The 16,740-nt window shown below is 40.4% G+C and overlaps 1 protein-coding gene across 1 annotated transcript in view; it reads left to right on the plus strand.

Annotated features, from left to right (window-relative positions):
- Nucleotides 1–9,205, plus strand: part of LOC117937075 (SH3 and cysteine-rich domain-containing protein 2-like) — a 32,588-nt gene extending 23,383 nt beyond the window's left edge. Inside the window, exons 4-11 of the mRNA XM_034860732.1 lie at nucleotides 3,984–4,068; nucleotides 4,269–4,381; nucleotides 4,490–4,553; nucleotides 5,246–5,301; nucleotides 5,477–5,565; nucleotides 6,166–6,217; nucleotides 7,577–7,714; nucleotides 7,950–9,205. Of these exons, the coding sequence (XP_034716623.1) occupies nucleotides 3,984–4,068; nucleotides 4,269–4,381; nucleotides 4,490–4,553; nucleotides 5,246–5,301; nucleotides 5,477–5,565; nucleotides 6,166–6,217; nucleotides 7,577–7,714; nucleotides 7,950–8,048 (696 nt within the window). The 3' untranslated portion in view covers nucleotides 8,049–9,205. The remainder of the gene's footprint in view (nucleotides 1–3,983; nucleotides 4,069–4,268; nucleotides 4,382–4,489; nucleotides 4,554–5,245; nucleotides 5,302–5,476; nucleotides 5,566–6,165; nucleotides 6,218–7,576; nucleotides 7,715–7,949) is intronic.
- Nucleotides 9,206–16,740: the final 7,535 nt, after the last annotated feature.

Genomic DNA, 16,740 nt, shown 5'->3' on the forward strand with positions numbered 1-16,740 from the left:
AACAGTTAGACTTGACTGCCCGCATAAAATGCATTATACTGTATAGTAACTCAACATTTTTCTAAAAGTGTCTCACGCTTGTCTGGCAGCGATATGACACCCAGAGATATGTGGTCATCTAGTGTTAATAGGGTGTGAAATTCTAAAATGCTCTTTTTAAATCTTCTAATAGTAGCTGAATTTGCTACATAGTGAGACGGCAGGGAAATATGTGTATTCGTTAATAGTATTAACATTACAGTTATCATTGATTTACCTTTTTTCTGTACTTGTTTTTGTCATAATTATGAATGTTTGATAATTATGTTTTATTATTGTAGTTTCACTGCAATTTCTTGTTCTCATGACACCTGTTCCTGACTTGAAAGGGCAAAATGCCACCCTTGAAGTGCCCATTCTCATTAGCATTAAATGCTTAATTAGTAGGGTTGTTTTGTGTTAATTATATTAAATTCAATGTACCCTTGTTGCTTTGCTCATTTGCTGCAGTTATCTTCCAATAACCTGGCTTACCATGGGCAAAAACATTTTTTGACATAGCTAATTTTATATCTTGTGTATTTGTTTGGAAAATGTACAGGAAATGCATGAGTTCTCTGTAGACCAGGGACTAACCCAGGATACATTGTGTCAGCAGAATTAAACAGCACCTGGATGCTGTAATTGTCTCCATCAGTCAGTTGGCATAGCATTTAGTCCTGGTAATATGCTTAACCTCAAAGCCCCTGTCTTGTTAAAGAGGATAAAGCCCTTTTTCAAACTAGCAGAGACAAAAAGGTAGAGGATATAAATGGAATCTGGATTGACCAGAGCTTTGCAAAGTAGACTAAGGCACTGGGAAATGTGTGAAAGGGTAGCAGTGGGATCAAATTATCTCCCAACTATAAATGTCGCTAGAGGGACAAAAGCTGAGGAGGGTGGCATTGATAAAGTTTCAGTGGCCAGGTCCCTAATTTTTTTTCACTCAGCCTTTTTGTCCTTGCTCCTGCATTAGCTGCTCTTCTCACATAACACCCTCTTCTCCTCTCTCTTGTCTTGGTGCTACATTTCCTTCCTCCCCTCTCAACTCTGTTGAAAAATCAATATCTCCCTTTACCAGCTGGTCTGGCTAATTCAGTGTGAAATTCTGTGTGTTTGAGGCGCACACAATCCCTTGAGGATATGACATGGCAGGCTCTTGCCAAGCCTTCAGCGGTGTCCTTTTCGATCACTGCACACTTACCAAAGCAAGGATTAGGTATTTTACTGAAACTGAATGGCTTTCGTGGCTACTTCCTTTACGTCTACATAACTTAATGTCCGGAGTTCACTGTCTCTCAACCAACGTGAATCATCCAAAGGTTTTTTTGGGCAAAGAGGTTGCTTGTGAACTGGTTTACTTTTATTGTATTTTAAGTGCTGCAATTGCTCAGATGATTACTCTTTCTTGTACAGATTTTAATTAAATGAAAATGCAGGAAAGACTGGAATGTTATGCGCAACAATGTCCTGTTGTTGAAGAAATGTTAGTTTCACTTCACAATGGAATGATTACACTACAATTCAGATGGGAAAATTGCACTTTTTAAGATACTACGTTTGTGTGAGCTACAGATATTTTGTAGATTTATATATACTGCACAAACTACAGAGTTCATCTACAGAGGATCAGCACCTCTAAGTCATCCGGGAGGAGCTTGGAGTAGAGCCGCTGCTTCTTCGCGTCGAAAGGAGCCAGTTGAGGTGGTTCGGGCATCTGGTAAGGATGCCTCCTGGACACCTCCCTAGGGAGGTGTTCCAGGCACGTCCAGCTGGGAGGAGGCCTCGGGGAAGACCCGGGACTAGGTGGAGGGATTATATCTCCAACCTGGCCTGGGAAAGCCTCAGGATCCCCTAGTCAGAGGTGGTTAGGAAAAGGAAGTTTGGGGTCCCCTGCTGGAGCTGCTGCCCCTGCTACCCGACACCATATAAGCGGATGAGGATGTAGGGATGGATGGATGAGAAGATTAACAACGTTCTGCATAACGTGAACTTTTATTTTTGATATGTGCTTTTACTCAAACTTTTTAATTATTTGCAGTGTGGTGGTGTTACTTTTACTTAAGTAGAGAATCTGAGTTCTTCTTCCACCATGATAACAAATTATAAAAACACAAAATTAATTTGGCACATACTAGAGGGTATGTAACGTAGTGTAATTTAAAAGGAATATCGATGACTGCTGCTCCTTTTGGCTTCACACTCAACCCATTTGCTGAGTGCACCCATAAATCACTGATTGCTTTAAAATATCTCCAGAATCAAGCGGCTAAAATGACTTTGGAATCCTGACAACATTTAGCTATGTTAATTAAACTTAAAGATGTATCACCCTTTGATTAAAGAAATAGGCCTGCTAAGCACTGCACAAAAAAAATGGTTCTGCAGGAAAGTTTTAAATTCACACCCATCCTTACCCAAATTTTTGTGAGTTTCCTTCAGAGTCCAATCTTGCTTTCTGTGAATCTCAAGTGACCAAAGAGTGAAATTTCCCCTGGTCTGCTCTGCTCTCCTAAACTCAACAAGTCCAAGATCCTCCAGTCACCATTCCTGGTATTTTTATATATAGTTGTAGGGGTTTCTGTTGGGTGTGCAAGGGATGTTTCAAGGTTTGCATTGCTGAAGAAAGAAAGCATTTTAATGATACAATCTTGGACTTCAAGGCATTTTTCACTATTTTTCAAACAATTCAAAGACCAAACTGTTAATAAATAAATAAATCAAGAAACAAATCGGCCAATTAATCAGTCTTTTGCAGCCATACTGTACACAAATGTATGTAAGCAGTTATTTCAGTGAGGTAAAGTTTGTGTTCTGTCAGAAAGGAGATAAAGAAGAGATTCTAGGCAAATTCTTGTCTCTCAGTCCTGAACAGCTATTATATCACAATCCCTCCCAACCTTTTCCCTTTTGGATGACTTCTATCCTTTTAGAAGGTCTGTTTTGATTGATTTCCTTTTTTTTATAAATGGATTTCTTTACCTTTTGAACACAAACAGAAAATATTCAAAACCTCACGTACTTCCTTCCTTTAAATCATTGACAGTCAATGGGTAAACAGTGTATGCATTTTTACTACATGTATTACCTGGATAAAAGGTGACAAGTTTAACATGGAGCAAATTAATACATGGACTTGTAAATACTGTTTTAGTTTTGATACAATGAAGGTAGTTCAGCCTCTGAACAGGGCACAGAAAAAGAACAATTAAAGACATTATTTTGTTATGTTAGCAACTGCATGCATCACTCACTATAAAACTGATGAAAAGAGATACAGAGATTAGATGAAGCCAAGATACTATATTTATAAACTGTTTCTATTTGGAGAGCACACAGCAGATTCATCACAGCCTCTGTCAAAAACCAGACTTTGTAATTGTATCTCTTAGACTGATGTGTGATCATGTACTGTAGCTAAACATATCTAAATAGAGAAACACAACTGAATATCAAGTTGTACAGTAACGGATCTACAATTTGAATAAGACAGGCCTTTGTGATGGCTCAGTCTGAAATGAATTAGCTTAAAAACAGAGGAAAAAATTCATTCTCTATTAGTCATACAGTTGTGTTGGGACTTTTCTTCAGAACTCCCTGTCAAAACTAAGGGTGAGTGTATTATTGCCACCATCAGTGGGCAACATTACAGTCATAGATCATATTAGCTGATACCCTACATGTGTCAAGATTGAAAAGATGAAGAAGAAAAACTTAATTCAGGTGCCGTTTCTGTAATGCAAAATATCTGCATCAAAGTCATGTGTAGGAGATTTCAATTGATACTTGCACATTTTCAGACACTCAGCCTTAATCTCACATAACTCTCCCAGATAAAACCACACAGGAATTGTTTTACAGCAAAATATTACACCTGCCTTTTGTCTTTTTTTACGCCTCAAGAAACGTTTCTCCTTCCCCTGTTCTCTCTCTTCTGTCTCTCCATCTCTCTGATGGCATGTCAGACAGGAGCTTTCAAGAGAAACTTCAGCTCTCCTCTGTTAACCACTGATACGCTGGGCGTGGTCAGAGAGGCTCCTGCTGCCCAAGGTGAGTGATGGAAACGCTGGCTGATTTCTCATAACACCAAACAAATACAATCTCAGGATGACTAATCACCATGTCTGTGGCCTTCGATCCTTGATGCCTGACAGAGTCCACTTTGTTTGTGTGGAATAATGTGCGCATGTGTTTGTATAATGTCAGCTATAAAACTGCACCTGTGTTGCTCTGTGTCTGTGTCTGTGTAGAGGCTGATAATGGCATTGTTGACCCTGTGTATGAGGCACTGCGCTATGGGACGTCGCTGGCTCATATGAGTCGCTCCAGCTTCAGCAGTATCTCAGAGTCACCCTGTCATGAGGTATAAAAACACCCATAAAACCCCATGCATTCATATAAATTCTTGTTGACATGAATCGGACCAAGAATTTAGCTGACTTTGCCAGCTGAAAATGTTTATTTATTATAGGCAGAAGAACAGCAAGACAAACGAGAAAACCGGCCAATAGCTGAAGAGGAGCACATCCCAGGAAGTAAGTCAAAAAAATGTTCTTTGAATTTCTAACTGATAAGTTGGCAGCTTCTAAGATAAACACTGAAAAGCCTTAAAGGAATAGTTCAGCATTTTGGGAAATACAATTGTTTGCTCTTTTTCTGGGAGGTAAATGAGAAGACTAAGACCACTCTCATGTCTACTTAAGATATAAAGTTACTTGTAGCAGGCAGTTAGCTCAGCTCAACACAAAAACTGGAAACAGGAGGATACTGCTAGCCTGGTGGCGTCCAAAGGTTACAAACAAAATGATTTACACCACCAAAAGCAATGCACTTCACTGAATGTTTCCTTTTTAAAGGTGTTTTTTATTTTTTTATTTTAGTGCTGAGAAGAAACTACGTACCTGTAAATTTACACAAAACCTTTTGGGGAGGATACATAGTGTGTGTGTTTGTGTGCTCCCTCCACAGTACTGTAACCTCTCTGTCTCTAGTCCCAGGAGAAGGGATTATCTGTGTCTGTACTGCGGCCACTTTACAGTAAATATGTAACTTTGACTTCTGCCTTCCTTCTGTTTGCCACAAGTGACAAGACCTCTCTGTGTATCCCTCTCCTTTTTTTCTACTGCACCCACACTCTTTCCTTCTTTCTGTTTTTACACCTGACCCTTCTTTCTATCACCCATATTGTCTTTCTATCTCCTTTTCTTTTCCATCTCTGCCTCTCCAGTGCTTACCCCTCCTGAAAGTGAGAAGGCTGATTCGGAAGACAGGGTCAGCCTGAAGGTGTGTAGTCAGCATTCGTCTCTTTTTTCAGTCTGTTTTTTCTTGGTGAAAATGCACTCTGTCAACCCCCCTTAAACTCTTCATCCTTTCACTCAGTTTCCACATGAGAAAACATACAGATAACAATCTTATCTCTCCCGCTCTCTCCCTCTCGTTTGATACTTCTTTTCATCAGACTCCTAAGAAAGTGGAGATCCACTCCGTCCACACATATGTGGCACTCTACAAGTTTCTGCCTCAGGAGAAGAACGACTTGGAACTACAGTCAGTCCAATTTCTTTATGTGAAAAATAAGTTAAAACAAACATATCGTGACATCAGTGCTGAGTGATACCTGGCTAATGTAGCCTGATCTTCTAACTTATATGTGAGACTCACATTTAAAACATAACTTCATATGAAAACAGATATCCAAATGCTGCTGAAAAGGTCCTTACTGTGGTGTTGATCGTCACACTTACATTTTTCTGTTTAAGGCATATTTTTGTGGAAATACATTTTTTTGCTGAGAGTTAGTTAAGAGGATTCACACCACTTTCATATATGTACACCTGATAGGAAGTTAGAGGCAGCAGCCGCCTAGCTTAGCATCAAAGACTGGGAGCAGGGGGAATAGCTAGCCTGGCTCCAGCAGGAAACTCTGCAAAAATATGTTTTGTACAGATGAAACAAACAAGAAACAGCCAGGCTTGCTGTTTAGCTAATGTTTGCTTGCTTTATCTTCTTATTTAGCATTCAAATAGTTAATCTACTTAAATCTGGTTATAAAAAATGGTGGTTAAAAAATGGTAATGGTTTACAAAAGGTTAAAAAAAATGTATGAAAGTCTTTTCATCGAGCACTCTGTTTGTGTTTTTCCTCTAGACCTGGCGACAGAGTTCAAGTCACAGATGATTCCAACGAGGATTGGTGGAAGGTGGGCTGTGAAAATAATCTTTCTATTTCAAGGCACTTGAAGTGAATAAAACGTTATCATTACAAATCTCCAGAATATCTTTGAATAGATACAGTAACAAACATGGCCTTCAGTTAGATGGCCGTACAATCAGTTGAAGTTTATTCGTTTAAAGCAAAGCAGTTTAGAGACAGGAAGACTACAGAGCTGCTGCATGTGCTTGAAGGACAGCAGGTGTAGGTGTTAGCAGAGGTGTTATCATAAACAGGAAGAAGACAGATTGCAGTCGGTGTTTAATGAGGCAGCTGCAGATCTCAGCCTTCACCTGCCGAAGGACAGACAGGTCTTTGCATAACTGAAACACCTGGAAAAAGTACCACCAGCGATATACAGTACACTTGAATAAAATGGCAGCAAAGAAGTAAATATATTTCTATTTGCTTATATTACTGGTGTAAAAAGCTATGTATTTAATCTAAATAGTCATTTAAAGAGTTACCTAGAGGTTGTCTTTGCTGACTACTGAAAAGAGACAAGAGTTTTGTCACAGTTTTATTACATTTCAAAGCATCTTCTAAAATTGTAATGGGTGGGATTTTAAATTAGTACAATATTACAATCAAAAGCATGTAAACTGATATAAAATGGTACACACAATTATAAAAAATAAACTTTATTATACTATAATTAGTCATTTCCACCCATGCAAATCCATTCCATTACAGAAAACTGGCTCTTAAACCCCTCCTGTCATGTTAGTGTAAACACACCTCTGTTAAATGTGTAGGAACCAACATCTGGACATGAGCAAAATAGCTAACTGGGCACCCAGGGGCTCTGCATGCCTGTATGCCAGAAAGAGAATAGGAAGGGATTAGAGCTCCAGAAATGCAGATGCTTTTTGGTCTAATGCTGGCGTTTCTAATTTGGGAACAAAACCATTCTTTTTATTTTTATTTTTCAGCTAATTATGATGGTTGTTTTCAATCCAAATGTGTTACTGTGATGTGAATGTGATGCATATTTAGGCAACCAGCCAAGTAAACAGCAATGAAAACGCAAAGAATCTAATTGCGTATGCTCAGCCAAGGGCTGTAGTGCAAGCTGCCTGTGTTGGGTTTTTATTTGGTGTTGTGACGTAAGCAGGCAGGTGATTAAAATACGGTCCTTCCTTTTTGTCAATAAGGAGGAAAATTGTGGCTTATTACGGGAGTAGTCGTATCACACATTTTTGTACTACAAGCTATTAAGAACCTTTTTCCCCCATTGTAGTCAAAACGGAACAGATAATATGTGTGTGTGTGTGTGTGTGTGTGTGTGTGTGTGTGTGTGTGTGTGTGTGTGTGTGTGTGTGTGTCAATTTTTGGGTGTGTTTACCAGGGGAAAAGCAGAGACAAGGTGGGATTATTCCCAGCCAACTTTGTGCAGCGGGTCCGCCCTGGTGAGCGTGTGTGGAAGGTCATTGATGGTTTCCACGGCAACCGAGACAAAGGCCAGATGACTGTAAAAGAGGCCCAGGTGAACACAGAGCTTTTCTCTCTCTCACACACACACACACACACTGGATACATTTTTAAATGTATGCAAATTAATGCAGAAAACTGCTGAGATTACAGAGGGCAGCATGTTGTGGCTTCCAATGCAGCTCAATTTTTGCCTCAGTCTCCAAACTCTCCCATTACTGAATGTCACTTGCTCCTGCTGCTCCATGCTCCACTCTCCCATCCCTCCCTCACCCACTCCCCCTCTGCAGATCTGTGTGGGGAAGAATGAGGAGATTGACGGTTACCTCCGGCTGAGCAGCGGGAAGAAGAGAGGCTTGGTCCCTGTGACGTATCTGCTGGAAATATGACGACAGTGCACCTCTCCTTGACCCTCAGTTTAACAAAGAAGTTCACTATGATGGAGGAATACTCAGGAGTGTTTACCAGACACCTCACTGACTGACAACCACCCACCTCCACCCCTCCAATAAGTGGCAGTGAATTAGAAGCTTGAGTGGACAACGATCCGCTTTTTACTGCAGAAGCTTTTATGACTTAAAGGAGGTGAGGGGGGGTCTCCTTCAGAGTTCTTTAGAGCTACTTTTCTTGTAGCACAACTTTACTTTGTGTGGTTTTAAACACACTCACCAACAGAAATGTAGCATCATGTTGAAGAGGATAGTGTGCAGGAAGTCTGGCTACCTCGCTAGCCCTTTCAATTGGTCATCCGTATGTGAAAAATGGGAGCGGACTAACTTACTATGATGCCAAGGTGTATCCAAGCCTTGTGAACTGTCTTCATTTCACTGTGTAGAGAAAACAAGACGTACGAGATGTGAAAGCTTGTAGATGTTTATTGTAGTGGCTTGTGCAAACACTTTTTTTCACCTTTTAGCAGATTTGGTTCATTAGATTTAACTTAAGGTATGAACCATGATGATTCAGTTTTGTATGTGCCACATATGTGCACACGTCTGCTGTTGAGATATGGATTCATGAGGTGCATGTGCCACTCCGACTCCGTCTAGAAAATGATTCAGGTATTATATTGTTTGTATGTGCACATTTAAAAAAATGAAGTCTTCTCTGCTACAACTTGGTCAAATGAAAGTCATACCACATACACACAAACACACACACTGGGATTTTCTGCATTTCAGACTGTTCTCCAGTGATTGGATTACTGTACATGTGTGCTCTTTGCAGCGCCGATGTGACAAATGCTTTGCATGCACCTTGGGGAGCTGTTTTCCTCTGTACGCCCTTCAATGGCACTACACACACTAACACATATATTTTTTAAGTTTACTTTGTCCCTTGGAACTCTAAAATCAGCCACTAGAATCCGCTTCCTGTAATTATATCGTCAGTGTTGTTTATCTGTATGTAAAGTCCTAAAATATTAGCTGTCATATCCAGTCGTGTACTACAACGTGACGATGGTGTGCTCTCTTGACTTTCTGATGCTTTTCTCGCATGTAGGAATAGAGCAAAGAAATAGTATTATTCAGGATGACGGATAAAACAAGAAGTTATTGTAATCTGTCAAAAGAGGGGTTAAGACTTTTCAAACATTCAGTCTCTCAGAAGGTGGAGTTCCAAATGTCAGGTGTCAAAAATGTGCTGAATTCTTTTATGAATGGCTGTTTCTCCCAGCACATGTTCACATTTAAGTAACTCTGGGGGACTGTTATTTTTTATTTAAGGTGATTTTTAAGGTAAAATCACCACATGCTATTTGACCACAAGGCAGTAACAAACTGCCTTTGTTCTGGCAATAACTGTAAATAAAGATATTACATAATTATATATATATATATATATATATATATATATATATATATATATATATATATATATATATATATATATATATATATATATAAAAAATGTGTATGTATGCTCTGAATGGCCCTCTGACCAAGAGGCTTGCAGGTGTCCAGGAGCCAACTAAGGGCATTAATCTCTGTTATAAATTACCAGAGATCACTATTTATTGTCCCACTTACCAATGTATGCATCTCTTCGCTCAATTAACATCTAGCCCTATTAGCACAAATCTTTTAAAAAACTATGCACAACAGTTCTAGTCACTCACTGTATGTTATACTCCGCTTATGTCCAGTGTAGCCATACACGTGTCTGTATACCTGTGCTTTTGCAAAAGATTTGATTTTGGACTCTAGCTTTTTTCCAGCAAGTGTCCATCTTGGATCAGTCTGCACCATACTAATCTTAAACATTACATTCACTGGCTAGAACCAAGATTGGCTCAGGATCCGTATTACCCAGGTGAATTCCCTTTCTCACCTTAATGCACACTACCAGGCTAGTTCTTTGCATGGCTAGCTGCCCTTTGATCCTCACATTGTCTCAATAAAGTCAGATGAACTGTCAAATTGTGTGCTTTTTTTTTAATTGTAGTAATTCATAGGCTACTTTTTTCCTATTTTTTTGTTCTTAGTGTCGCTCAGTCAAACTGTAAGTACGTAATACCAATTACTCTAAAGCCAATTGTGGAAGTATTTAAACAATTGACTGTACTTAAAGCAACACTAGAGAACTTTTTAAACATTTAAAACCGTTTCAGTGGTTCATCCAGTCGTCACAGGGTGAACAGCACTTCTGCATTGGCTTTGCGGCTCTCTACCAGCTGTAACTGCACAATGTAACATTGCCAGATCGGGTAGCGGAGTCATAATGAGATAATTCTGCCTCCAACCTGTAGGGGGACCAAAGCGGGAAAAGTTCCCTAGTGTTGTATTGCTTTAAGTAAAAGCAATAAAACACTAACAAATTACCACTGTATTAAACATACATTGCTAAATTTATTCTTCTCTTGTGTGGGCACATCCTGTGAGACTTGAGGCTCCCGGTGCATTAGTAACTAGAGTCGTTTTTTCTTCTGCGTCCATCACTACTTGCTTATTTTTGACCCCAGTCAAAACGTTCCATCCTTCATGTGGTTAAATCTGTCCAGTCCTGGCCCAGCCTTGATTGGCACAAATCAGATGGTGACCCTGGTATGCACACTTCTTCATGAGTTGATGTGATATATTACCGGAGGATTGGGCATCATATTTCACTGTGTTTAATCAGTTTGCAGAAGACATGTAACTAAACAGTGACCTCACTGTGAAGGCCATCTCTCACGGAGGAACTGACAATGATCGATGCCACAAACATAAAACCAAAGGTACTGTACAAATTTGTAATAACATCGATACATCTTGTTATAAAGAAGGATCCAGCCATCCTGATCAGTTAGATCAGTCTGTTTGTGTTGCTGGCTCCGATCCTGCTGCCCCAGCAGACTGTGGAGGACAGAGCGCTGGCCACAACAGACTGGTAGAACATCTCCAACATTCTGCTGTGCACGAAAGATCTCAGCTTCCTCAGGAAATAGTCTGCTCATCCCCTTCTTGTAAACAGCAGTGCTGTGTATCCTCCAGTTCAGCCTGCTGTCAATAGTGAAACCCAGGTATCTGTACTCCTCCATGTCCAGCTCTATTCCCAGGATGCAAAGGGGCTGCGGAGCCGTTCCCTTCCTCCTAAAGTCAATCACCATCTCTCTGTACTTCACCACGTTCAGCAGCAGGCGGTTCTTACCAGACCACTCTACAAAGTCATCAACCAGTGCTCTGTACTCCCCCCTCCTGTCCATCCCTTATACACCCGACAACTGCAGAGTCATCAGAAAACTTCTGGAGGTGACATGACTCTGAGTTGTACTGGAGGTCTTGGGTACCACTCACCACCACATTTGACATAACACGTCTTTCAGGTGCAAACAAGCTCGCTGCTGAAGAGTGATGACAGCGTTGTCCGGTCCCAGACGAGGCTGGTAGGCAAACTGTACAGGGTCCAGAGAAGAACTCACCTTCCTCCTGTAAGAGTTTTTACACTCCCTCAGGTTATCCTGCAGTCTGTGCTGTACTTCCCTTAGCTTCTGTCTGTCCCATGACTTAAAAGCATTCTTCTCCTCATTAAGAATGACTTTCAGGTAACTGGTGATCTACGGCTTAGGATTTGGAAAGCAGCGTACAGTGCGTGAGGGCATGGTGATGTTCTCACACAATGTGATGTATTCTTTGTTGCAGTCTGTCATGTAATTGATGTCCTCCCCATGTGGCTCACAGAGCACGCCCCAGTCCGTAGACTCCAAGCAGTCCTGCAGTCCCACACAACAGTTCAATGTCCAGGCTACAGCAATGTTTGTTCACATTCACATGTCTGGGATTGCACCTTTTCACAAGATTAAGAGTCCACAGACATACTAGCGGCTCTGTAAGGCTGTACTTAGTCACAGTTGTGCTTTGAGCTCAACGCTAACATGGCATCCTGATGCAGGTTTAATGTTTATAATGCAAGCATCTAATTGGCACAAAACACCAAGCTGAGTCCAATGGCAATGCCAATCATGTTGCAGGAATTTGGTCATAAACTAGTAGTATTAGACATGTTTTTTATCTGATGGTGGCATGCAAAGTCAAGTGGTTGCTAAACTTCCTCAAAGGTGGAAATGGATTTTTGGGCAAAGTTCATGTTGTGTTTGTGTCAGTTCAGGCATCAAATAGTTCTTGAGATATTGGTGGTGGATAAGCTGACAGAGCGCAACATTGCTATCCTCATAGCCGCTAGTATGCCTAAAAACACTATAAAGAATAAATGGTCCTTTTTTTTTTTTTCTTCATCCACCCACTTTTGCCTGCTATGTTCTAAAATGCACTGATTTAATGCTGAAAGTCTGCACTTTAACCTCATATTTAATGAGCAATTTTACACCTAAATTCCTAAGCTATTAAATCGCAACGGAAAATGTCTCCCTTCATGGCCACAGAAGTACACTGAGATCTTTCATGTGACTTGACAATGCAGAGCCTGGGAAGACTTATTGTTCTTAATGACCATAAATAATAAGATTAACTCCCAATAAAATTAATTGGAAACGGGGGAGCTTCTGGCAGGCCATAGACCAAGCTGGCAAAGAGAGTGTTGTGTGTCCATGTGTGTGTGTCCCTGCTGGGGTGTGAGGAACATTTCTCAAATCATGACCCAGTTATGTTATCAAATTGGATCAAATGTGATTTTCGTCTCTGTAGAGAGAGAGAGAGAGACAGACAGACAGACGTGTGCTACTGGCAGTACATCAAGCTACTCTTACATTTCATAAAATTGCTGACTTTGGTGCCCAAGATGGCATGGTGCACTCAACTTACTGTACCACGCACTCTCTCTTTCCCAATAATGAGCAGAGGAGGTTGAAATCCCTTGAAAACAGGCAGCAATACGCAAAGAATATGAGCGTGTCTGCCTTCCCATTTGAAAATCATTTTCATCATCACTCTTCTTTCATGCTACATCCATCGACATCAACATCACAACAAGACATTAAAGTGTTTAGTTAGGGGCAACAAATCCCAACCAAGTGTATCTAAGAGGCTGGTCCTGTGCGTATCATGCCCGCTCCATAAAATTGAAGAAAATGGCTCATTAAATGTGTGATTTGTCACACAATCATCTCCTCTCCTATAATGTTCTCACTCACTTCTTTGCATCTTTTAGAGCTGAGAAACAGCTGCTGGACAGACTCACAGTAGGGGTGATGATTGCAGCGCAAGGGCGTTAGCCATGAGCAGGAATATAGCAACAATGCAAATTCTGGAAGAAAATCCGTGCTCAAAATAGCACTTGATTATATAGCCAGGCAGAAGGATGAGGATAGCACTGTCAGAGGAAAATAAAGCTTTCTGGGGCTTGGCAGACGCAAAGAAAAGCACCTTAAAGTCCCCTTTATCAAACACAGGCAAATAAAAATAATCTCCTATCCCGCACTTCCTCTTACTGTCTGTTTAATTCAGTGTACGTGAGAGGATATTACACACAAATCTATACAAGGTTTGAAATGTGAAAATCTTGCTTCAATTCACGTAATACACACTCTCGTATCATACTTTGTGGACGCTTATTAGAATCTTAGTAAACGTTGTTCTGTCAGTTGGCTCATACTGAACCAAAACTAACCCTGCATTCCAATTCCCATAAAACTATACTATGTACCACTTACTATACTAAAATACCAGGATGTCCTACTGCATCGGGTCGGATTTTGCAGTATGCAAGCCAGCATGCTTTTATACAGTGCTGCTCATGAGTATAGGAACCCCTGCTTAAATTGACTTAAAAGAGGAATAAAAAAAAAATCATCTTTTGGAAATTGGTCTTATTGGCTTAATTAAAAAAATGAGGAAAAATCAAACCTTTAAGGACACCAATTGTCTTTGTGTTCCTCCTTAAAATACAGGGGGCATGAGTCTAAATAAAACAGCCCCACATCATCACACAGCCTTCACCATACATAGAGATTGGCATGGTTTTATTTCAGTTAGCCTAATAGCTGGTTTGATTTGCATTGTTGTGGAAAGTTCCCCATGCCAATCTCTATGTATGGTGAAGGGTATGTGATGATGAGGGGATATTTTAATTCCAAAGGCCAAGGGAACTTTATCAGGATGCATAGTATCCTGGATACATGAAATAACTGGCCTTTTAAATTAAAAATCTGCATGCATCTAAAGGAATTTAACATAGGAGTGTCTGTACTCATGCTCCTGTATTTTAAGGAAAAACATGTATTTATTTACGAAACATTATTCATTCACAAAAATTGGTGGCTTAAAATTGGTGTCCTTAAAAGGTTGGATTTTTTCCCAATTTTTTAAATTAAGGCAATAAGATTAATTTCCAAAGATGACTTTTTTTTTTTTTTAATCAACTTAAGCAGAGGTTCCTATACTCATGAGTAGGACTCTAGCTATTTGGACCCACAATCCTTTGCACAGGATATATGAGCAAGAGGATCAAAGTTTTCTGCACATTTTAATGAAGAATTTGTGTCCCAAAAGCATGCATAAGAAAAGAAAAAAACACTTCGGAACTTATTACCTGCCTCCGGCTAAATTCCCACTTCCCTAAACCCATTGGCACTCTCTACCTGTCCACCCGATGTCCTCAGAGTCTTCCACCTGTGCCACTCCCTTATCACCCTGCTTATCTGTTTCCACTTTCCTTCGTCAGCCCCATTTCCACTCATTCGCTGTGAGAACATTACAGTTGCAAACTCTTGTGTTTTTGCTTTTTAGCTTCTGTTACCTGACCCTTAACCTGGACCTGCCGAAATGGAAGGGCTGTATCTGTGACGCATTGTTCAGCCTTGGCTTTAACTAGCTGCAATCACACTCTGATTTGTTCCCCCGATTTTAAATTGGCAAAACTCGGAACCTAAGAAAAAGTAATTTTTCCTTTTCTGAGTCTTATGTTGTCTCCATCGTGTTCCATCCATTCTTCCGGACCCCTGGCCAATTGGACCATTAAAAATGAAGAAGGTACGAGGAGATTGCATGTTTAATGCATGGTCTCATCTCCTGCCTCGAAGCCTTACCTCCGCTTTCTCAGGATGCTGCTTGCACAAACACACTCTCAGTGACAGACCACGTGGCAGAATCCAGGGGTAAGAGACAGGCCACTGAGTTCCAGGACTTCAAGTCTTAATGGTAAAAAGTCAGCGCACATCCTCTGAGAGGATCTTAGAGGTTGAGCAGGACGGAAAAAATAGGCCCCGGGGTTGACACATAAAATGTCGTAGAAGCATGATACACTGGGAATGGTAGATTTAAATAATGGCATACTGTATGCTTCTTTGCTTCTGTAGAATGAGTATTTTGGGGGAGGCCCAGGGTGACTTACTGTTTATTCTCACACAGTGAAAAGAGATCAAGACAGTTTTATTTATGAGGATGGATAAGCTTCAAACCATCGTCCCCTGAGAAGTTTCCAAAAATAATCTATCATGAAAAAGCATTGTCTTATAGATACACTATTTACAAGAAAGCAGACATAAGCTAACAGCATTTATCCCACAAATTAGTGTTCAATCAAAGAAATGGAAACTTATGGAAATGGAAGTTGCTATTGTCAAATGTATATTTTTGATTATTTAAAGTAGGCTACTACTATTGTTTGTAGCTATCATGAACTGAGTAAACGTCTACCCAGGACATTGGCCTGCATGCCAGATGGCTGTGTCATGGGTTATCACAGATGTTTTCTCAGATAAACAACACCTTATGAAAACACAACATTAAGTTCCAGTCTTGCAGATCCAGCCCACCTCCACATCTGCTCTCTGTGCTTTCACTCCCCAGCTCCTCACTGCAACAGGATTAAACTCTGCAGCACTTCACCAGCACCCAACACACCCCTTCATCACTACTGACCACTTCTGTTTTTCACCTCTCCATCTTTAACCTTTCACCATCATGTAGCTTTGATTTTATTGCTGGTCAAGCAGCACAAGGTGATGAGGACGTGACCCTTGGCTGGAGAGGAGTGCTCTTAATATACACAGTTCCCAGCTTGCTTTTGCCCCAAACAAGAAGGTTTAAAATGGGTAGTTTGCTTAGTTTATGCTTGTTAATGACTGCAGGACCTCCGGGGATTTATCTCCACACTAAGCTGCTAATTTTCATTAGTAACACAGTCCAAATACAGTTTCTACCTACCTAATCCTTTGGTAAACACCCACTTTTTGACAAATAAGTGTCCTGGTTTCCTATTTACTTAACTGCTTTAATTGCACATTTACTCCATCTGGCAAACAATACTGTACCTCCCTCTGAGGACAATATACTGTCTCATAAAGCCAACATCATGATTGTGAGGACTTTTTAGGTATGCCGTACAACAAAAGAAGAGTAGACAGCAGACATCTCAACACGGCAAAGAGAACACAGTCGCCACATAAGTGTTCTGTTAAGAAAAAGTAGGTAGCCTACATTTATGTTTAGCTGAGGCTAGTTGTGGTAATTTCAACAGCTGGTGCCAACTTTGCTTGGCCTTGCTTTAGCTGTTCGGTCCAGATCTTACCTCTTGCTATTTTATCAGAAGTTACACAAGTAAGGCATAATAATCTTTTATATGATGGAACAATGGTCAAAAAGTCTGATTATTGTCCTTTACCAATGTGTTTGGCTTTCTAGGGCACCATACAGGAGGAACTGA

Source organism: Etheostoma cragini, chromosome 21, assembly GCF_013103735.1.
Source record: "Etheostoma cragini isolate CJK2018 chromosome 21, CSU_Ecrag_1.0, whole genome shotgun sequence".
Lineage (NCBI taxonomy): Eukaryota > Metazoa > Chordata > Actinopteri > Perciformes > Percidae > Etheostoma > Etheostoma cragini.